Source organism: Rhinopithecus roxellana, chromosome 13 (assembly GCF_007565055.1).
Source record: "Rhinopithecus roxellana isolate Shanxi Qingling chromosome 13, ASM756505v1, whole genome shotgun sequence".
NCBI classification, from domain to species: Eukaryota; Metazoa; Chordata; class Mammalia; order Primates; family Cercopithecidae; genus Rhinopithecus; species Rhinopithecus roxellana.
Genome location: NC_044561.1, coordinates 4,724,897 through 4,746,916, shown reverse-complemented (window position 1 = coordinate 4,746,916; position 22,020 = coordinate 4,724,897). Strand labels below are relative to the sequence as shown.

At 50.3% G+C, this 22,020-nt stretch overlaps 1 protein-coding gene across 1 annotated transcript in view; it reads left to right on the top strand.

Moving 5' to 3' along the window:
- ARFGAP3 (ADP ribosylation factor GTPase activating protein 3) overlaps nucleotides 1–20,222 on the top strand; it is a 65,748-nt gene extending 45,526 nt beyond the window's left edge. The window contains exons 12-16 of the mRNA XM_010371756.2: nucleotides 4,499–4,630; nucleotides 6,505–6,628; nucleotides 8,808–8,898; nucleotides 17,622–17,743; nucleotides 19,167–20,222. Of these exons, the coding sequence (XP_010370058.1) occupies nucleotides 4,499–4,630; nucleotides 6,505–6,628; nucleotides 8,808–8,898; nucleotides 17,622–17,743; nucleotides 19,167–19,184 (487 nt within the window). The 3' untranslated portion in view covers nucleotides 19,185–20,222. The remainder of the gene's footprint in view (nucleotides 1–4,498; nucleotides 4,631–6,504; nucleotides 6,629–8,807; nucleotides 8,899–17,621; nucleotides 17,744–19,166) is intronic.
- The last annotated feature ends 1,798 nt before the right edge of the window (nucleotides 20,223–22,020 follow it).

Here is a 22,020-nt window from a genome sequence, read left to right as displayed (position 1 = left end):
ACGCTTGCCAGAGAGACCTTGGGGTATTGTTTATCACGCCCTGCAGATTGTCTAATAGGAACATAAATGCCTTCTCTAGTCCTCCTTGGTAGGGTGACCACCATTAGTAGAATGAGGGTACTATTAGGTACTTTGGCAACTGAGGTAAAGTAAACGTGGACTCTGAAAGCAAATATATTAGTTCGATGAAGAGCTCTTATTGCTTTCAAATTATTCATTAGCCCATTAGAACTTGAATATTATGAATTATGAAAGAGTTCTGTTTCTGTTAAAAATAAGATAAAACCTGTCCTTGTTTTTTATTATTATTATTATTGAGTTCCATTATTTCCAGGATACAAACAGTATAATTATATATTGAGTACAAGATAATGAAACTAGAAAAATTTGCTCAGCCTTATAAAGCCAGCATGGCCTTCATTAGAATAGACAACTGTCTATAGCTCTAAATCAGAGAGAATGTGATATTAGGATGCTCTTTTTTTTTTTTTGAGACGGAGTCTCGCTCTGTCACCCAGGCTGGAGTGCAGTGGCTGGATCTCAGCTCACTGCAAGCTCCGCCTCCCAGGTTCCTGCCATTCTCCTGCCTCAGCCTCCCGAGTAGCTGAGACTACAGGCGCCTGCCACCTCGCCTGGCTAGTTTTTTGTTTTTTTTTTTTTGTATTGTTAGTAGAGACGGGGTTTCACCAGGTTAGCCAGGATGGTCTCGATCTCCTGACCTCGTGATCCGCCCGTCTCGGCCTCCCAAAGTGCTGGGATTACAGGCTTGAGCCACCGCGCCCGGCCAGGATGCTCTTATCAAGGGATTTTAAGGAATGTTTTCAAGATTGGGTAAAGACAGTGGGAGGGCAAAAATAAAAGTTAAAAAGCATTGAGAGCTACACAGTCAAAGCATTAGAAAGCCAATAAAGATTTAGCGATGAGGAAGGAAAGTCTCTTGGTTTCGAGGCAGGGACTAGAGGCCGTTAGTGGTCCCACTCACCCTATCCTTCCAAGGGTCAGCTGGAGGCCTGGCTGGTGGTCTGTCCGTCCCCTTAGTGAGTTGCCGGTCCTCTTGATGAGTTGCTCCTGCTTAGCATGAGCACAGAGAGTCTCTCATGGGTGACTGGAAGACAGAGAAGGCGCCACCTAGCCCATGCACCGACTGCTGCCTCACAGGCTTATGCTGGTCAGGGGGACCCAAGCCGATGGCTGTCTCTCTCCTTTGACTTCTGAATAGTTCAGTCACTTAAAAGTAATCGGGGCCGGGAGCGGTGGCTCAAGCCTGTAATCCCAGCACTTTGGGAGGCCGAGACGGGCGGATCACGTGGTCAGGAGATCGAGACCATCCTGGCTAACCTGGTGAAACCCCATCTCTACTAAAAAATACAAAAAACTAGCCGGGCGTGGTGGCAGGCGCCTGTAGTCCCACCTACTTGGGAGGCTGAGGCAGGAGAATGGCGTAAACCCGGGAGGCGGAGCTTGCAGTGAGCTGAGATCCGGCCACTGCACTCTAGCCTGGGTGACAGAGCGAGACTCCGTCTCAAAAAAAAAAAAAAAAAGTAATCGGATTCCCCTACATTTCAGGATAAGCACATTGGCTTATAAGAATGAAGAATGTTATTTACTTAGAGTGTTGCTCAATCTACAAAATTTAGTATCACAGAGTCATGAAGAACCTGGAAGTTCACCCTCACCCTGCACCAGTCCAGTGCTGACCCCCCTCTTCCCACAGCAGGGCCATCCAGCCTCTACTGTGCCCTTCCTTCTCCTCAAGGGGGCCATTTGGTCCCAGGGCAGCTCCGTGAGAAACTCTCCCTTTCATTAACACAGCTTCTGAGGCTTCTGCGCTCAAGTCAGCCTCCGTTCCATAAGCCAGTTCACAAGCTTCATGAGGGCAGAAGCTGAATGTGTCTTCTTGCCCTGTGTCTTCCCCTAGCAGAATGCCTGATTCCTCATAGGTGCTTATTAAGTAGTTTTAAAATTCGTCATTGAATTGGTCTTAGTTTTTTTATGGTCCCTTAAAATAAGTCCCTCAAACATGTGAATATCACCTTCCAGGCCAGCACACATCCTACATCTTTTGAACCTTCCTCTGATGTAACTTCCGGTTCCTTCAGTGTCCTGATCTCTCTTCTCTGAAGGGGAATGGGTCATCTCTCTTCCTCCAGGCAGAGCCTGGGTGCAGTACAGATCCACTCATCCACCATGGGGAAAGCCTGGTCGGTTTCTAGCTGAAATCCAGATATACTTTGAACACCGCGTTTTCCTTCCTAAGGAGAAGGTGCTAGTGTCATGAGATTTGTTCTTAATGACCTTCTTACCAGAGAAGGCAGAAGCCACATTTAGAAATTCTACTTTCTTTTTCTTTTTCTTTTTTTTTTTTTTGAGACGGAGTCTCGCTCTGTCGCCAGGGCTGGAGTGCAGTGGCCGGATCTCAGCTCACTGCAAGCTCCGCCTCCCGGGTTCACGCCATTCTCCTGCCTCAGCCTCCCGAGCAGCTGGGACCACAGGCGCCCGCCACCTCGCCTGGCTAGTTTTTTGTATTTTTTAGTAGAGACGGGGTTTCACCGTGTTAGCCAGGATGGCCTCGATCTCGTGACCTCGTGATCCACCCGTCTCGGCCTCCCAAAGTGCTGGGATTACAGGCTTGAGCCACCGCGCCCGGCCCGAAATTCTACTTTCTGTCTATTAAGGATGTAATGTCATACCATCTGCTCCAAACAGCAGGTTTATCAAACTCTGTCCCTTTTTTTGTTTTGTTTTGTTTTCTGCCAAGAAAGAGTAAATTGGTTCTTAGCATTGCCTCACCCAGATCTTGGTTCACTGAGGTCCCTGGCCTCTTTGCTCTTAGGGGTTCTTGCTTTCCTCTTACATTGGCCTTTGGTTACTCGCCCCTCTGACCTATGATCTCCATCTTTTGTGCAACTCCTTATAGCATGGAGCTTGGTGCTCACCTTGTTTCCAGTGTGCTTCCTGTCCTTACTCTCTGGAGAAAGCCTGGATGATGTCTGTTAAGGCCTCTGTGTTCTCTTCTGTCACCCTTCCTTTCCTAAGACCTCCCTGGGATCTGCCTCTCTCCTCTGAACTTCTTGGACTGCCTTCATGAGGTGTGTATATCTGGCCAGACTGCTTTTCCATCCTAAGCTGTTGTGAATTCTGGCATAGCACAGTCACTTTTTGTTTTGAGACAGTATCTCACTTTATCACCGGGTCTGGAGTGCAGTGGCATGATGACGGCTCATCTCAGCCTCAGCCTCCCACGCTCAGGTGATCCTGTCACCCAGGCTGGAGTGCAGTGGCATCATCACAGCTCACTGCAGTCTCGGCCTCCAAGTAGCTGGGACTATAGGTGTACCACCACGCCCCATTAATTGTTTTATTTTAATCCCCAAAGGTGGTCAGGAAACAGTTATTTTATTTGTTTATTTATTTATTTTGCATTTTTTGTTGAGATGGGGCTTTGCCATGTTGCCCAGGCTGGTCTGGAACTCCCAGGCTCAAGCAGTCCACCTGCCTTGGCCTTCCAAAGTGCTGGGATTACAGGTGTGAGAAACCGTGCCTGGCTGGTTGATGGTCCCTTTTTCTCAAGGCTTTGGCACATCCACCTTGCCTGTCAATCGCTCCTGTTCCAGGCAGACCTTGCTGCTCTTGGTCAGAGATTTTTCTCTAATCACACAGGACAAAAGGCCGCCACTGAGTGCTGCTCTCTGAGCAATGCCCTGCTCGGTGATAATTGGTTAATTAAAGTGTAAACTGATCCGAAGACCAGGCTCTCCTGAGATGCTTGCAAATCAGATCAAGTTTACTGCAGGCTCCAGGCTGAAAGAGTATCCGCAGAATGGTCCAGTGATCAATGATCCGTAGCTTTGTATCCAACTCCAGGAGGGGGTTAATTAGCATCATTTACATCATTTTCATTGAATGTACTTAACATGGAAGGGATTGCCAACAAGAAGCTCCCTGTATGGAGTCAGTTCTCTAGGCCCAGCAGTGTTATTTGTGACTGCCTAACCAGGCAGAGTAAGACCTAAAGAGAGTGAAATGTGTAACCTGTGGTGGATAACATTTAAAGATGCCCTGTGTTGTCTGGATAGGCCGGGTAATACTAAGGTAACAAACATCCCCCAGATCTCAAGGGCTGAACACAAGGGCAGTTGATTTCTTTTTCACATAAACTCAGCTGAGAGTGCAGGTGGTTCTCTAGAGTACCTGTCCTCCATGTGTCACTTTGATTGTCCAGACTGATGGAGGTTTTACCTACCTGAGACTGTAGCACCTGGAACACAGTCTCTTCCAGGTAGCTTGGGAAGAGAGGACTGGGCAAGGTTGAACACAGGTACTTGAAAGGCCTTAGAAATGACACACCTCATGTCTGTTCCTGTCTTATTGGCTAGACCTAGTAACGTGACTGCCATTAACTTCAAGGAGGCATCCCCCACATCCGTGGAAGTGAGAGACCCTAGAACGAGTGTCAGCAAGGACCTCCAAAGTCACTGTTGTACTCTTGCTCATACAGGTACTTTGACGAGGCAGTGGAGTTAAGGAGCAGTTCTTTCTCTAGCTGGGATGACAGTTCAGATTCCTACTGGAAAAAAGAGACCAGCAAAGATACTGAAACCATTCTGAAAACCACAGGCTATTCAGACAGGTATGAATGCAAAACTGTGGGGCTGTAGTAGTGAATCCATGCATTTCTGGGAAAAAATTGCTGATAACATGATGACATGAAAACCTTTGTAAGGGGCTGGGCACGGTGGCTCATTCCCGTAATCCCAGCACTTTAAGAGGCCGAGGTCGAAGGATCCCTTGAGCCCAGGAGTACAAGGCTGCAGTGAGCTATGATCATGCCACTGTACTCCAGCCTGGTCAACAGAATAAGACCTTGTCCCCCTCAAAAAAGAAAACCTTTTGAAACCTTTTGTAAGACTAGTGAATAATTTTGTTCTACTATTTCAGGAATATTGTTTTGATTTTTTTTTTTTTTTTGAGACGGAGTCTCACTCTGTTGCCCAGGCTGGAGTACAGTGGTGCAATCTCAGCTTACTGCAGCCTCTGTCTCCCAGGTTCAAGCAATTCTCCTGCCTCAGCCTCCCGAGTAGCTGGGACTACAGGTGCGCACCATCATGCCGGGGTAATTTTTGTGTTTTTAGTAGAGACAGGGTCTCACCATGTTGGACAGGCTGGTCTCAAACTCCTGACCTCAAATGGATCCGCCTGCCTCGGCCTCCCAAAGTGCTGGGATTACAGGTGTGAGCCACCATGCCTGGCCTGTTTTGATTTTAAATTACTGATTCTAAATAGGAGGTGCACATCAGAATCCTCTGTGGACCTTGAAATAAATGTGTGTGTGGAGGCCTCTTCCCTGAAGATTCTGATCCATGGGTCAGGGGTGGCCTAGGCCAGGAAGGTTTCACCTTTTTCCCCAATTTTTTGTTTTTTAGATTGAGTCTCACTCTGTCGCCCAGGCTGGAGTGCAGTGGCGCAATCTCGGCTCACTGCAAGCTCTGCCTCCTGGGTTCACACCATTCTCCTGCCTCAGCCTCCCAAGTAGCTGGGACTACAGGTGCTGGCCACCATGCCTGGCTAATTTTTTTGTATTTTTAGGAGAGATGGGGTTTCGCCATGTTAGCCAGGATGGTCTCAATCTCCTGACCTCATGATCCGCCTGTCTCGGCCTCCCAAAGTGCTGGGATTACAGGCATGAGCCACCTCACCCGGCCTTTTTCCCCCCAATTTTAAGATATTATTTACATATAGTAAAATTCCTCTTTTTAAACTTACAGTTCTGACAAGCACATACATTCATGTAATTACCACCAAAACCAAGGAACAGAACAGTTCCCATCACCTCCAAATTTTCCCCATGCCCTTTGTAGTCCCCCCTCCCCTGCCCCTGGCCCCTGGTCACCCCAGTTCTGTTTTCTGGCCTTACAATTTTGCCTTTCCCGGATGTCATATAAGTGGAGTCATGTAGCAATTGGCCTTCCTACTCTGGTTTAACTTTTCTTAGTACACTTGGTCAAGACTCATTCATTCTTGTGTTCATTCCTCCTAATTGCCAAGTTTATCCATTCACCTACTGAAGGACTGTCTCCAGTTTTTGGTGATTATGAATGAATTTATTTTCCAACCAGAGAACTTCTGAGAGTGCAAAGGGGCACTACTAATATGTTGGGACAACAGGTGTGACTTGAAATTGTCCCAGGTAACTGGGACATTTTATATCCTATACAATGTAGAGAGCAGTGTCCTATGGACATTCCAAACAATGTATTCAGTGTTTACCAGTTGATCCGAAATGTGAAATAACAGACCCCATTTTAAACAGAAATTCCTTCAAATATTGTATTGTTTGGATATTTATTCTTTTTTTTTTTAATTAGAATTTTCAGGCTTTTAAAAATGGCCTAAAATCCTTTTATAAAATTTACTGCTATTGGCATTTTAAAAAATAAAATGAGTATGAAACACATTTGCTTCACCTCAAATTAGTTAACCTAATTTGGCTGTTTTTAATTGCAGACCTACTGCTCGCCGCAAGCCAGATTATGAGCCAGTTGAAAATACAGATGAGGCCCAGAAGAAGTTTGGCAATGTCAAGGCCATTTCATCAGATATGTACTTTGGAAGACAAGCCCAGGCTGATGTAAGGGTCCAGAGAGTTTATTTGGGTGCCGCATAATGCAGGAAAGAAGTGTGGGTGTGGGCATTGGGGAGGAGATCCTGAGTGAGCTAGGTTCAGGCTGCCAGATGCCCTCCAGCCTGAAAGTGCTGGAGTCGGGACTTGAACCCAGGTCTGTGTAACTGATCGTGTGCTTGCTGCCTCAGCAAGAGGAGTGTTTACAAGACAAGGACTTACCTCACAGTTCTCTTATTCCTCTCTCGGTGTTTTGAATAGCCATCCAGTATCTTTTGAATGTATTTCAAACAATTGTTGATGCAGCTGTAATTTACTTAATAACTTTTAAACATAGTGAAATGAAGCACATAGATATGTTTCTTTTTTTTCTTTTTTGAGACGGGGCCTCCCTGTCACCCAGGCTGGAGTGCAGTGGCACAATTTCAGCTGACTGCAACCTCCGCCTCCCAGGTTCAAGGAATTCTCCTGCTTCAGCCTCCCAAGTAGCTGGGACTACAGGCATGCACCACTACACCTGGCTAATTTTTGTATTTTTAGTAGAGATGAGATTTCACCATATTGGCTAGGCTGGTTGGTGTTGAACTCCTGACCTCAGGTGATCTGCCTGCCTTGGCTTCCCAAAGTGCTGGGATTACAGGCGTGAACCACCGTGCCTGGCCAGATATGTTTCTGGGGAGTGCATATATTATGTTCAGGTTGTTGGCTTTTCTCAGAAATGTGAATGAACTCGGCCAGGCACTGTGGCTCACACCTTCATCCTAGCACTTTCGGAGGCTGAGGCAGGTGGATCACTGGAGGCCAGGAGTTCGAGACCAGCCTGGCCAACATGACGAAACTCCGTCTCTACAAAAAATACAAAAATTAGCTGGGTGTGGTGGTGCGCGCCTGTAGTCCAGCTACAGGCTGGACTTGGGAGGCTGAGGCAGAGAATCGCTTGAACCCGGAAGCAGAGATTACAGTGAGCCAAGATCACATCACTGCATTCCAGCCTGGGTGACAGAGTGAGACTCTGTCTCAAAAAAAAAAAAAGAAAGAGGCCGGGCACGGTGGCTCAAGCCTGTAATCCCAGCACTTTGGGAGGCCGAGACAGGTGGATCACGAGGTCAGGAGATCGAGACCATCCTGGCTAACACGGTGAAACCCCGTCTCTACTAAAAATACAAAAACTAGCTGGGCGAGGTGGCGGGCGCCTGTAGTCCCAGCTACTTGGGAGGCTGAGGCAGGAGAATGGCCTAAACCCGGGAGGCGGAGCTTGCAGTGAGCTGAGATCTGGCCACTGCACTCCAGTCCGGGCGACAGAGCGAGACTCCGCCTCAAAAAAAAAAAAAAAAAGAAAGAAATGTTAATGAACTCATCAGAGTGAAGTCTTGCTAAGCTGTAAGACTCAAGTGGAAGTGGGGAGGTTTACGTCTTCCCTTTCATCCTGAATGGCTAGTGTGCCTCTGACTGTTTGGATCATGGTTCCCTAAAATGTGCTGAATGTATTTTGCAGAAGTTCAAACTTCTGCAAGTATAACATTTCACCATCATTTTGAAAGTAGAATTGGGCCGGGCGCAGTGGCTCAAGCCTGTAATCCCAGCGCTTTGGGAGGCCGAGACGGGCGGATCACGAGGTCAGGAGATCGAGACCATCCTGGCTAACACTGTGAAACCCCGTCTCTACTAAAAAATACAAAAAACTAGCCGGGCGAGGTGGCAGGCGCCTGTAGTCCCAGCTACTCGGGAGGCTGAGGCAGGAGAATGACGTGAACCCGGGAGGCGGAGCTTGCAGTGAGCTGAGATCCGGCCATATCTGCCTTGCTTCAAAGTTGACATTCAAGTTCAGTTTTAAAATAGTGTCATGGGGCTTGGAAAAGAGCCTCTTAGAGTGGCCTTTGCTGACCTCTGGCTAGAAGCAGCAGCAGGAGAGATGCTGCTCTCCCTCCCTCCCTCTGACTGCCTCCGCACTGGCTGTCTTGGCTGAGGTGCTGTATGTTGATCGGTTGGCCTGTGACCTGCCTCCCATGCAGAACATGAGCTTTGTGCTGTCCCGCAGGACCCGGCCTTGGCAGTGGCATTCAGTAACTGTTGGAGAGAAAGAGCCTGGGGGGCAAACACTTTGAAATGACAGCTCCTCGGTGATTCTTCTTGTAAAACTGCCCACGATCTTTGGAGCCTAACGTTTCCTTTTCCTTGTCTTCTCTAGTATGAGACCAGGGCCCGCCTAGAGAGGCTGTCGGCGAGTTCCTCCATAAGCTCGGCTGATCTGTTCGAGGAGCAGAGGAAGCAGGCAGCAGGTAGGGGTCACTGAACAAGAGCTGGTCTCTGTCATGTCTATGGTATGAACACATTTCATCTAGATAGGACTGTTTCCTTTTCCAAGATATTTTAGCAACCATTATTTGATGCTCTGATCTCTGCTGTAAGTCAGGTAGAGCAGAAGTTACTATTCCAGGCTTCACATGTGAGGAGACCAAGTCATGAAATTCAAGCATCATCCCCAGCATTGCCTGGCAATCATCCTTCTAAACACTGTCATAGAGGAATTGTTTTCTAGCTGAGTGCGGATGTGCTATGAAATACCACGTGGTATCTTAGCCTTAGAGGTGGACAGCCCTGGGCTCCCATGTGATCCTAACCACCCTCTAGCTGTGAGCCCTTGAGTATGTCATGTCACCTTTAGCCTCAGTCTCCTTCTCCGTAACGTGGGTGGATAAAACTGCCTCACAAGGTTGTCATGAGGCTTAAATGAGAAATATGAAGTGCCACCAAGTGTCTGGCACACAGCAGGCCCCAGGGGTGGGCAGAGGCAGATAGAAGCATGTGGCTCTACCAGCATCTGTCTTCCAGGGAAGACGGAACACAACTCTGGGAGTGAGCAAGCAGAGGGGAATTGCCTGTCTCCTGTATCCCTCTTCAGGGTTCAGACCCCAGTGAAGAGGTGTCTGGTCCTCCCAGGGCTGGGATGACCTAGGATGGGGCAGCCTGGGAGCCCAGTGGTGGGCTTCAGAGTGCCAGCCCCTCTGCTTCGACTTCCATATCCCCCTGACTGAGGGATGCCTTGCAAGAGTACCCTACAAAGACCTCTGCCAAGCCACAGTGGGGAGGAGGGGGCCCTGTGGTTAACATGAAAGGGGCAGCATCCTCTGAGGTCATTTCGGGAACCCATTTGTCAGCAGGAGAGCCAAGGGGAGGGAGGACTCTCAGGAGTCAGGCATTCCAGGCCTGGCACCCTCAGCACCCCTCATTTCTAGGCCTAGAGGAACTGGGTGTGGCTCTAGGTGACCAACCTGGGCAAACACTTGGCCTTACAGCCATAGAGAACAGCTGTTTTCAGAGTCCAAAGAGAAACAGCTCGACAGAGAAGGTCTGAGTGTCAGGGACATTCTGGGTTGCGGTTTGGGAATGTTATAGAGACACACTGTGGCCCTTGGGGTGCAGTGGGCACTGCTAAGTTGCTGTGCTGTGGTGGAGGCAGCACACCTAGCCAGGTGGCACCAAGTGAGCCAAGGGTTGTGCTGGCAGAGAAGCAGGCAGCCCAAGGAGCCAGAGGCCAGGGCGGGAGTGGACAAGCCCCAGCACATTCACTGCCAGTGAGGGTGTGGCGGTGCCTGGGGGTGGGCAGCCAGGGCCACGGCTCCCATGAGCCACTCTCTGGGCAACAGCACACCCTGTGCCTCACCCCAGCCTGGAGCAGAGGGGGCTGGTTTCCTTCAGGCAGTTGCTTGCTGGCTGGGCATTTCCTGGCAGTGAGTCTTGGTGGGGGCAGGTGAGGCTCATTGGCTTGTTTCATCTCCAAACTTTCAGTGTCCCAGCCTTTTGTCAGGGCAACTTCGTTTTGCGACCATCCCTGGCAGAGAGGCACTCCAGCCGCCTTTGGAGGCCTCCAGCAACCCCAGCCTTGCTGCCCCCACAGGTCAGTGCTGGGTCGCCTTGTAGCGGCCCTGGCACAGCCGGCAGGCCAGTCCAGAGACCTGCATTGTTCAGTCCCCCGACTCCCTGCAATGGATGCTTTTGTAATTGAAGTCAGTGGAAGTTTTTCTCTGAAGCATTGTATGTTTAAAAAAAAAAAAAAAAAAAAAAATTGGAGATCAAATGAGAGCAGCCTTTCCAGTTACTGGAACAAAATAGTGGCCAGCCTGTGTTTACCTTCCTGTTCCCTTTCAGAGAACAAAGATCCATTAAATTTTCTTGACCCTGTGTAGGTGCCAAACCAACCCTGATCCCTGGCACCTCGTGGTCATTGTAAGGTGCACCCTGGGGTGAGAGGCCACCCAGAAACCTTCATCCCCCTGCCCCCGCTGGGGTCTCACTGTGTTGCCCAGGCTGGTCTCAAACTCTGGACCTTAAGCAAACCTCCCTCTTCAGCCTCCCAAGAAGCTGGGATTACAGGCACCAGCAACTTTTATTAAATGTTTATTTTTTATTATTTAGAGCATATTTCAACAAAGAGCTTTATGTGTTCTGCCTCCATAAAGCTTGTTTTCTTATAAATTTTTTTTCTTTTATTTTGTCTTTAATACTTTGTTATTGAAGTAAAAGTTTGTTTTAAGAAAACAAGTTCTTTTTTTTTTTTGAGACGGAGTCTCGCTCTGTCACCCAGGCTGGAGTGCAGTGGCCGGATCTCAGCTCACTGCAAGCTCCGCCTCCCAGGTTTACGCCATTCTCCTGCCTCAGCCTCCCGAGTAGCTGGGACTACAGGCGCCTGCCACCTCGCCAGACTAGTTTTTTGTATTTTTTAGTAGAGACTGGGGTGTCACCAGGTTAGCCAGGATGGTCTCGATCTCCTGACCTTGTGATCCGCCCGCCTCGGCCTCCCAAAGTGCTGGGATTACAGGCGTGAGCCACCGCGTCTGGCCAGAAAACAAGTTCTTAAAACTTGTTCTGGGGCCGGGCGCGGTGGCTCACGCCTGTAATCCCAGCACTTTGGGAGGCCGAGGCGGGCGGATCACAAGGTCAGGAGATCGAGACCGCAGTGAAACCCTGTCTCTACTAAAAATACAAAAAATTAGCTGGGCGTGCTGGCGGGTGCCTGTAGTCCCAGCTACTGGGGAGGCTGAGGCAGGAGAATGGCGTGAACCCGAGAGGCGGAGCTTGCAGTGAGCCAAGATCGCGCCACTGCACTCCAGCCTGGGCAACAGAGCGAGACTCCGTCTCAAAAAAAAAAAAAAACTTGTTCTGGGCAAGGCACGGTAACTCACACCTACAGTCCCAACACTTTGGGAGGCCGAGGTAGGTGGATCACCTGAGGTGAGGAGTTCAAGACCAGCCTGGCTAACATGGTGAAACCCCATCCCTTCTAAAACTACAAAAATTAGGCCGGTCACAGTGGCTGACACCTATAATCCCAGCACTTTGGGAGGCCGAGGCGGGTGGATCATGAGGTCAAGAGATCGAGACCAGACTGGCCAACATGGTGAAACCCCATCTCTACTAAAAATACAAAAATTAGCTGGGCGTGGTGGCACGTGCCTGTAGTCCCAGCTACTTGGGAGGCTGAGGCAGGAGAATCACTTGAACCTGGGAGGCGGGGGTTGCAGTGCGCCGAGATCGCGCCACTACACTCCAGCTTGGCGACAGAGCGAGACTCCGTCTCAAAAAAAAAAAAAAAAAAATAGCCAGGCATTGTGGTGGGCGCCTGTAATCCCAGCCGCTCAGGAGGCTGAGGCACAAGAATTGCTTGAACCCTGGAGGGGGAGGTTGCAGTGGCCAAGATTGCACCACTGCACTCCAGCCTGGCAATAGAATGAGATTCTGTTTCCAAAAAAAAAAGAAAGAAAGAAAAAAAGAAAAAAAGACACTATTCTGCGTGGTGCCTCACCTCTGTAATCCAGCACTTTGAGAGGCTGAGGAGGACGCATCGCTTGAGCTCAGGAGTTCCAGACCAGCCTGGGCAACATGGCAAAACCGTGTCTCTACAAAAAATACAGAAATTAGCCAGGCATGGTGGTGCATGCCTGTAGTCCCAGCTACTCCAGAGGCTAAGGTGGGAGGATGACTTGAGGCCAGGAGGCAGAGGTTGCAGTGATCTGAGATCGTGCCACTGCACTCCAGCCTGGGCAATAGAGCCAGGCCTTGTATCGAAAAAAAAAAAAAAAAAAAAAAAAAAAAGGAAGGGAGGGAGGGAGAGAGAGAGAGAGGGACGGAGGGAGGGAGGAAGGAAGGAAAGAAGGGAGGGAGGAAGGAGGGAAGGAGGGAGGGAGCAATTCTGTATTCCTTATCTTAATTTCCAAATGTTCCTGGATATTTCTAGCCCAGGAACCCTGTGGCCGTTCTTACGGGCACTCTATTTCACTGTAGCTGAAGGATTGAGTGGGAAGCACATGTAAGCGCCCGCAGCCAACCTGACCTGGCACAGCAGCAGTCCCTGTGGCCACACCCATGGGACAGGGTCATTGGAACTGGGGGACTGCCATCAACTGGGCACTGCCTCAGGCAGGTGTGAGGCACTCAGACACCAGATGACAGAGTGGAGGCAGCGTGTGAGAGCCAGGATACAGCAAAAAGCTTCAAACCCAGCTGCCCCCTCAGCATGTCTCTTTCCAGAAAGCCAATTCTGATTGTTTGAATGAGAGCACGTCTGCGTGGCAGTGCAGACACCTGCACCCTTCCTTGTGTGCATCGTGGGGTCAAGTGGCAGGCTGTTTGCGGGGTCCCTTGACCACTGTCTCCTTTTCTCCTTGCTCCGGCCCAGGGTCTGGGAGTGTGGCCTGAAAAGCACTGCCCTCAGTCTGCAGTCAGGCAGTCCGGTTTGGTTATTGCCACATGTGCTTGTCAGACAGTATAGCTGTGCAGTGGCATTGCCAACAGAGATTCAGTTAAACCAGAATGGCATGTATTTAGCAAAGTGGCATCTGTTACGCCTATATAAGAAGTAGCCATTGGAGCAATTTGTGTTGTTAAACTCATTGTTTGGCTGGGCACAGTGATACACACCTGTAATCCCAACACTTCAGGAGGCCAAAGTAGGATTGCTTGAGCCCAGGAGTTCCAGACCAGCCTGGAAAACATAGTGGGACCCCCATTTCTATAAAAGATTTAAAAATAAAAAAATTAGCTAGGTGTGATGGTTCACGCCTGTAGTTCCAATTGCTCAGGAGGCTAAGGCAGGAGGATCACTTGAGCCCAAAAGATTGAGGCTGCAGTGAGCCGTGATCACACCACTGTACTCCAACCTGGGCAACAGAGTGAGTCCCTGTCTCAAACAAACAAACAATGCCCAATTTGTTCTTATAATCTCGGAATTACTTTTTCTCTTCATTTGTCTCCACGAAGCAGAGAGATTAGAACATGGTATTCCTTTAAAAATTCTTATTTTGGGCCGGGCACGGTGGCTCACACCTGTAATCCCAGCACTTTGGGAGGCTGAGGCGGGCAAATCATGAGGTCAGGAGATCGAGACTATCCTAGCCAACACGGTGAAACCCCATCTCTACTAAAAATACAAAAAATTAGCTGGGCGTGGTGGCGGGCGCCTGTAGTCCCAGCTACTCGGGAGGTGGAGGCAGGAGAATGGCGTGAACCCGGGAGGCAGAGCTTGCAGTGAACTGAGATTGCGCCACTGCACTCCAGCCTGGGCGACAGAACGAGACTGTCTAAAAAAAAAAAAATTCTTACTTTGAGGAGCCTGGGAGTTGTCCTGGAACCTTCCACCTCCCTCGTCACACCATAGACCCATATGATTGGAGTCTCTCCTGGGTGACCCCAGACCTGAAGCGTGGCCACAACGCCCTGCTTGGTCCTCCTGCTCCGGTCTTGGCTGCTGCTCACCCCTCTCCTCGCTCCTCCCACAGTGATGTTTCGAAACACAGTCATCCGTGCTGAAAATCCTGCCCTCGAGGGCTTGAAGCGCAGCTCCCCACCCAGTACTCACCTCCAGCTCCCCACCCAGTACTCACCTCCAGGACCGTGGTTCCGTTGGCCTCTCCAGCCGCATTTCTCACGATTCACTGCTGTGGCTCGCTCCAGCAGTGTTGAGCCTGTGGAGCCCCCAGCCCAGAATGCTTTTCTCCCCATTCCCCCAGACAGCCCCCCAACCCGTATTTACCCTGGGGGCCTGGTTAGTGCCCCCTGCACCACTCTTGTGCCTTACACCGAGGCCAAGACCATGTGATGACCATCTCCCCAGTGGACCGTCAGTTCTCATTTCTGTGCCCTTGGCACCTGACAGAGCCTGGCAGAGGAAGCCCTCTGCAGGTGTTTGAGGATGAATGGGTGGAGGGAGCTTGCTGAGTCTGAGTGCCTGCCCGCCGGCCAGCATAGGCTGGAACACGCCTCCCACTACCTCCCGTGTCCCATGCCAGGTCCAGGCTGCAGTGGCGATGTGTTCCGCCTCCAGCACAAGCCTTGAGAGCTGTGTGCATGTCGCCATGTTTCTTTCCCTGTCGTAGTAGGCAAGGAAGCTGGACTTGAGAGGTGGCCCCGGCCGGGCGCGGTGGCTCAAGCCTGTAATCCCAGCACTTTGGGAGGCCGAGACGGGCGGATCACAAGGTCAGGAGATCGAGACCATCCTGGTCTACACGGTGAAACCCCGTCTCTACTAAAAAAAAAAAAAAAAAAAACTAGCTGGGCGAGGTGGCAGGTGCCTGTAGTCCCAGCTACTCAGGAGGCTGAGGCGGGAGAATGGCGTGAACCCAGGAGGCGGAGCTTGCAGTGAGCCGAGATCGCGCCACTGCACTCCAGCCTGGGCGACAGAGCGAGACTCCGTCTCAAGAAAAAAAAAAAAAGAGGTGGCCCCGTGGGCTTGGACCGCAAGTGGCTGTGATGTACAGAATCCCCTGCCCACCTGCACTGGGCACAGCGAACATCAGTTGTGGGTGGTTGTTAGCTCAGCATCACCTGTCCTGTCCTGACTCATCCAGGGCATTTGCCGCAACCATGGACCACTGTGTAGCTCAGCGTCCCCTTTGTCTCAGAGAGGGGAGCCGCTGTCTTCTTCCTGGCTGCTCAAGCAGAAACCTGGGAAATATCCTTAATCCGCCTGCCTCCCAGCCTGCCTCGGCGTCAGTCAGTGTGTCTCTTGACACCTGCCTCCTGAGGACGCTCAGCCCATTCCCTCCTGATCCCCACTGCCACTTGCTCAGGCTCAGGTACCACCCCATGTACCTGAACCCCTGCAGCCACCTCCAAGCTGTTCACCTGAGTTTGCTCTGTGTCCTCTCCACATGACACAGGTCACACTTTAGTGGTGTTATCAGTTAATTGTCTGCTTTCCTTAGTAGGTGGTGAACTGTGGAAAAGTGGGTCTGTGGTGGTGTCCTCAGTATGCACTGTGGGTGTTCTGAGAACAGATAGGGAGGAGAGATTCCCTGGGTCAAGACGTTTTTCCTGAGCAGGTGGCTGGAGCTGTCATTTCCTGGAGCTCATTGTGTAACCTGAGCACAGTAGGGCTGTCTTTGACCATGGCCACCTGGCCCCTCCAGCCTGCCCAGACAGCCCTCAGAGGAGACACAGCACCCCAGTCCCATCACTGTGTTGGAATTCCACTCTGTCATTGGTGAAGGCCTACAAGATTTTACACAGTCAGCTGGAGATGGAGCTGGGAGGACCTGCATCTGTGGTAGGCATGAGAACAGTGCTGTGGGCAAATGCAGTGTCTTTTCCAAGGGACACATTGCAGGGTAACTTGTCAGTTCTGTTTTGTTCTCAGAGAGGGACTTGACCAAGGATTTCTGTTTTGTTTTTGTTTTTGAGATGGGGTCTCGCTCTGTCACCCAGGCTGTAGTGGGGTGGCACAATCTTGGCTCACTGCAACCTCCACTTCCCCAGTTCAAGTGATTCTCCTGCCTCAGCCTCCTGAGTAGCTGGGGTTACAGGTGCCCGCCACCATGCCCAGCTAATTTTTTGTGTTTTTAGTAGAGATGGGGTTTCACCATGTTGGCCAGGCTGGTCTTGAACTCCTGACCTCAAGTGATCCACCCACCTCAGCCTCCCAAATTGCTGGGATTACAGGCGTGAGCCACTGTGTCCGGTGGGTTTCTGTTTTGTAAGGAACAGGTGGTGTCATGTGGGGCTTAGGGCATAGCTAGGTGTGGCTACTCCTGAGGACCTGCAGGGTTTGCGTTCAGCTCACTGAGCCCCTGCAGCGTCTTATTACAATTGTGACACAGAAGTTTATGAACCCCTGATGTCAGCTCTGGGACTGTGGTCAGACCTCCTTTATGTGTGATAACCCTGATGAGCTTCACCCACATTGGTAACAATTATGGTGATGTTTATGTCAGGGCAACCAAAACTTAAGCAACAGTAACCCACTAACACCGGTCCTAGCAGAGAGGGTGGAGGTGTGAACTTCTGTACCTGGGAAGACTGGCAGTGGAGCTTGGCTTCTAAGTCACAGACAGCATCAGTGATGTATCCATGTGGCTCACCTCCCGGGGGAGGTAACAAGCTTCCTCCATCCCCCAAGCGAGTGGGAGGGGCAGTCGTAGTCACAGATGGCCGCTGCTTTGCTTCGTCCCTGCCAATAACCCCAGAGCAAGCAAATGGCTCCTCTTGAGGATACGTGCATCCCAGGGAAGGCGCTGATTGGTCAGGCCTGGGTCATGAGCCCATGCCTGTGGACAGGGTAGAAGGGAGAGGTGGTTCCGGGAGGAAGGGAGGAGTACTGTTACCAAAAGAGGGAGGAGGCGATGTGAAGGAGGCCATCCGTGTTGGCCCATCTGCCTTTTGCTGGGTACTTACCTGCCAGGGCTGTGTTAAACACCTTTGAGGAAATGGGCCCAGAGAGAACAAGGAACTAACTTCTCCAGAGGCACATAGCCTGGACGTGGCAGTGCCAGGATTTGAACTCATGGTGGTGTTAAGTCCCCCATACTACATCTTCTCTCATGTGGATTCTCTCATGTGGATCATGGCAGGGCTGCCACTTCAGCCCGAGTCTCCAGCCCACTGCTGGGCTCCTTGTGAGGCAGCAGGAGGGGAGACATCCAGGTTCTCTGAAGCCGTTGAGCACTCTGGGCACAGGGTTTGCTGCAGCCATGGCCATGGCAGTGATGAGCCAGCTTCTGTGTATGTGCAGGGAACTACAGCCTGTCCAACGTGCTGCCCAACGCCCCCGACATGGCGCAATTCAAGCAGGGAGTGAGGTCCGTTGCTGGAAAACTCTCCGTCTTTGCTAATGGAGTCGTGACTTCAATTCAGGTCAGTGGAATGGGGCGGTGCTCACTGGCTATGATGGTAGGTTCAGCAGTTTGAAAATGAGACCTACTTCAATCTTCAACTGCTGGAAAATTCAATTATATATTATTGGATCGGTATGTTTGCTACAGTATAACCCAGGACATTATGAAAACCAGAAATTATGATTTTATATTTAATATTTTCTAATGTACTCTCTGGGAATTGTTAGAGGAATTATCATGACTATTATGTAGTTTTTTTTTCCTAGATTGGAACAGAGAAGTATTAAGAAAATTGAAATTATCTGTAATGCCACATCACAGGGATAACCTCTTAATATTTTGGTATATTTTTAGCTCTAGATTTCTAAGGATATTTTTCTATACATAGATAAAAAGGATATACATATCTTTTAAAATTAAAAAGGGATTATATTGTATATAGGGTTTTATATCTTGCTTTTTCTCTGTGATGTTAGGAGCATTTCCATGTCATCAGAAGTTTTTCTAAAACCACATTCTATCGAGTGAAAACATAAGCCAAGGATGGCACATACTTGCACATGAGTGTCGAGGCCATCTCTGACAATATGAATGGCTCGTTTCTTTGTACCTTCTTGTTTACATCAGGCCATTGAAGAAGGATTCTGTTAATGTAAGACGCTGCTAAAGGAAGTAGGACTGAAACCATGTGGACTCTGGTGCCTCTAAAGGGGGTTCCTGGCCCCAGGCAGATGCTGCTCTGGCTGCAGGTTAAGGAGGGCATGGAGGTGCCTCCCGTTCTGGAGAGTTCCGTTAGCCTCAGGACTCTTAATGTAGCTGTTTTCACACTGTGAATAGCACAGTCTTCCCTTTCGTTTGACTCTGAAGTTAAAATTCACAGAGTTCTTTCATGTCCCTTAGGTCAGCTAAGCCCACATCAGTCTCCAAATAGGTAACATCCGTATTTTATAGATGGTCATCCCCATTTTAGAGATGACTGCCTTTTATATCCCCATTTTACAGGTGAAGGAATTAAGGCACAGGTTAGGTCACTTCTGCAAGATGACCAGCTGAGCCGAAATTTCAGGGCTTCAAACACCAAATGTGTTCCTCTGTCCTCCCCATCACACTTGCTTCCCAGAGGGTTCAGGAAGTAGCCTCCGGCCCACTGAGCATCCTCCCGCCCAGACACTTTGCTCCCTGCCTCCCGGTCCCAGGACTGTGGCCATGGATAGCAGAGACAGGATGTGAATCCTGTTGGCTTCTGAAGCCCACACCTGCCCTCAGCCTTGAAGCTGCAGCAATGGCTGCTTCCAGATGAGCACACCCTCGGGGTGTAGTGTTCATGTCGCATGCCCGACACCGGCTGCAGTGTCACTTTTGCTGATGCTGAATATTCAGGGCGCAGGAGTCAGGGATCGCTGCTGAATGGGCGTAAACTTCCGTTTTTGTTCTCTCTTCAGGATCGCTATGGTTCTTAATACTGAAGTCATGATGTGTATTTCCTGGAGAAATTCCTCTGTAAACGAACCAGGGGCCACACAGCAGGCGGCAGTGAAGACCAGATGGTTCTGCGGATGGTTTTGCTACTTTTTCACGTGGTGTATGTTTCTGATTCTTAATATTTCCTTGGAGAAATCCTGAGTTCTGATGTAGTAGGAGCTCTACTGTGATTTCTGTTTCGTGTTCCTTCCTGCCTCACCCTCCTTTGGCGTCTCCATGTATATCCTTGCTTTATTTTCTTGGAACCTTTGGTTTCAACACTGAGGGCCTGGAGACATCGGCTCCTCCTGTTCCTGAGTCAGGAGCCTTCATGTGGGGGAGGAGGAGAGGTCTCCATGTGACACATGGCTCAGGGCTGCCAGAATCAGCAGGTGCCGGATGGACCTGCAGAAACAACACTCACCACACACATGTCCTTCAAAAGACCAACAGTGGCGGGTGTCTCCTGTGACGGATTGCTTCATTTATGTTTCTGCATAGTAAGGTGACTGCCAAATAATATTTGAAGTCATCTGTCACTTTGTAAATTATTTTCTGTGACCTATAAATTTAAAAATATTTTTCAGTGAGTGCTTTTAACAAATGTAAGCTTCTGCCTTGCCAAGGGGATTAATGTGATCTTGTAAAAGGTGTTGCTGTTTGAATTGATGAGAAATGGAAGAGGAGAACTCCCTAAGGGTGTGTATAAATGGATGTGGTATACAGAATTAACATGGAGTGAGGCAAGAAGATATAGCTACAGAGAATAGTTCCATGTATGGGAGAACAGTCATTGTAATTGGGTAGTTTTGTTAATATTTTTAAACCTTGCTTTTCAAAAATTACAGAATGTGTATAAACGAATAAAAATAATTTAGCTGTGTTTTAGACAGCATTAGAATATATTGTTCAGCACAGTAAAATATATTTGAAATCTGATAAGCCAAAAATGTGGTTTTGAATGAATATTTTGTGAATCTTTCTTAAAAGCTCAAATTTGTAGACTTCTAAATAGAATAAACACTTGCAGCAGATGGCGTTGCCTACATTTTTTCCTGAAAGCTTTGGTAATAAGTCATCGTAAGTCGGAGTTTGTGGTGTAACATTGATGGACATTTGTATTGTGATAACTGTAGATGGACATGGATTTAATGTGCGTTTGGGGCCTGGTGTGCAGTTGTGATGAATTGGGATGTTGTTCGTAGCACAGGAGCAAGGTGGAGTGTCCTGGTTGAAAATGACGTTGGGCCAGGTGTGGCAGCTCACACCTGTAATCCTAGCACTTCGGGAGGCTGGGGCGGGAGGATTGCCTGAGCCCAGGAATTTGAAACCAACCTGGACAACATAGCAAGACCCTGCCTCTACCAAAAAAGAAAAAATTCAGCCGGGTGCAATGGCGTGTGCCTGTAATTCCAACTACTTGGGAGGCTGCAGCAGGAGGATCCCTTGAGCCCAGGAGGTCAAGGCTGCAATGAGCTATGATATCAACACTGCACTGCAGCCTGGATGACAGAGCAAGACCCTGTCCCCCCCCCAAAAAAAAACAGTTGGGAGGGAGAGGATTGACTCCCCACTCCCAGAGCCTTAGTTGAGGGTGCCTGTGATGTGCCTTCCATGCCCCTCCCCACTGCCCCTCCCCTTCCCTGCTGCCCCTCAGTCTCCGCCCTGCCCCTCAGTCTCCCCACCATGCCCCTCCCCGCTGCCCCTCAGTATCCCCCCATGCCCCTCCCCGCTGCCCCTCGGTCTCCGCCCTGCCCCTCAGTCTCCCCTAACCACACACCCACCAAATCCCTACCCCTAGGTGTACTGGGTCTGCCACAGACCCCTACATCTGGGTCCCCAGAGGCCCTGGAGAGGAGCACAGGGAGCCGGGCTTTCACTGTCTTCCTAAGGCTGAAGTCCTACCCCTGGGTTGCTGCTTACCCCAGCCTGGGCCAGCCCGGACACCTGTGGTCCTCCTCTTTGGGTCCCTGGATGTGGAAATAGGCCTCCAGTCGCCCTCAGTTCCCCTGAGGAGAGGGTTGCGGGAGTGGAGGGACTGTGCTGTGTAACCAGGCTTTGGAGGCAGGACACCAACCTGGGCTTGGAGCTCTAGAGAATCATCGACTGGCCTCAGTCCCAGCTCTGCCCAAACCCTGAGGGTCTGGGAGCCTGGCCTGGCCCTCCCTGCTGGTGAGCCTGCTGATGCCAGCCATCTGACACCACACTGATGCCACCTGTGTGCCCTTGCCAAGTGGGCAGGGGCCTCTCCCGCTGGGCAGTGCTCTGCATCCGTGTGGGGCTGGATGAGCAGAGCCCCCTGGAGCCGCCCACCTGTGAACACCATCCCCAGTCTCCTGCTGAAACCCCTTGCAACCACCATGTTCCCTGTCCAGCCACCTGGGCTGCGGGGAACTGGTCTCAGGATGGGAAGGGGCCCGCCTCCAGCTCCACCCTTGGTCTTGGGCTGCAGGGAGGTAGACAGCCTTCCTGGAACCTTTATTGCCTGGTACCATGGGTGGGAGGGAGCCTGGGGGATTCCAGGGTCCAGACCCTGACTCCAGAGCCTGAGGGATCAGGAAGCTCCTGGCAAGCTGTGGCCAGAGTCATGGCCTTGAGCTGAGCACGGCCAAAGAGGGGGCTGGCTGGGGTCTCTGCCGCTCTGACATCGGGCAGTGGACAGGTTACCCAGCCTTGCCCCAGCGTGCCCTGGCAGCCTGCCTCCCAGCCTGAGCCCCTCCCCTGGCTTCTCTGCAATGCTCAGTGACATGCGGGGAGAGCATTCAGCACTGAAGTGTCCTCTGCGCCGATGATACCAGTGTCCCTGTGATGAGGCCCAGCAGCCAGCCAGCGCAG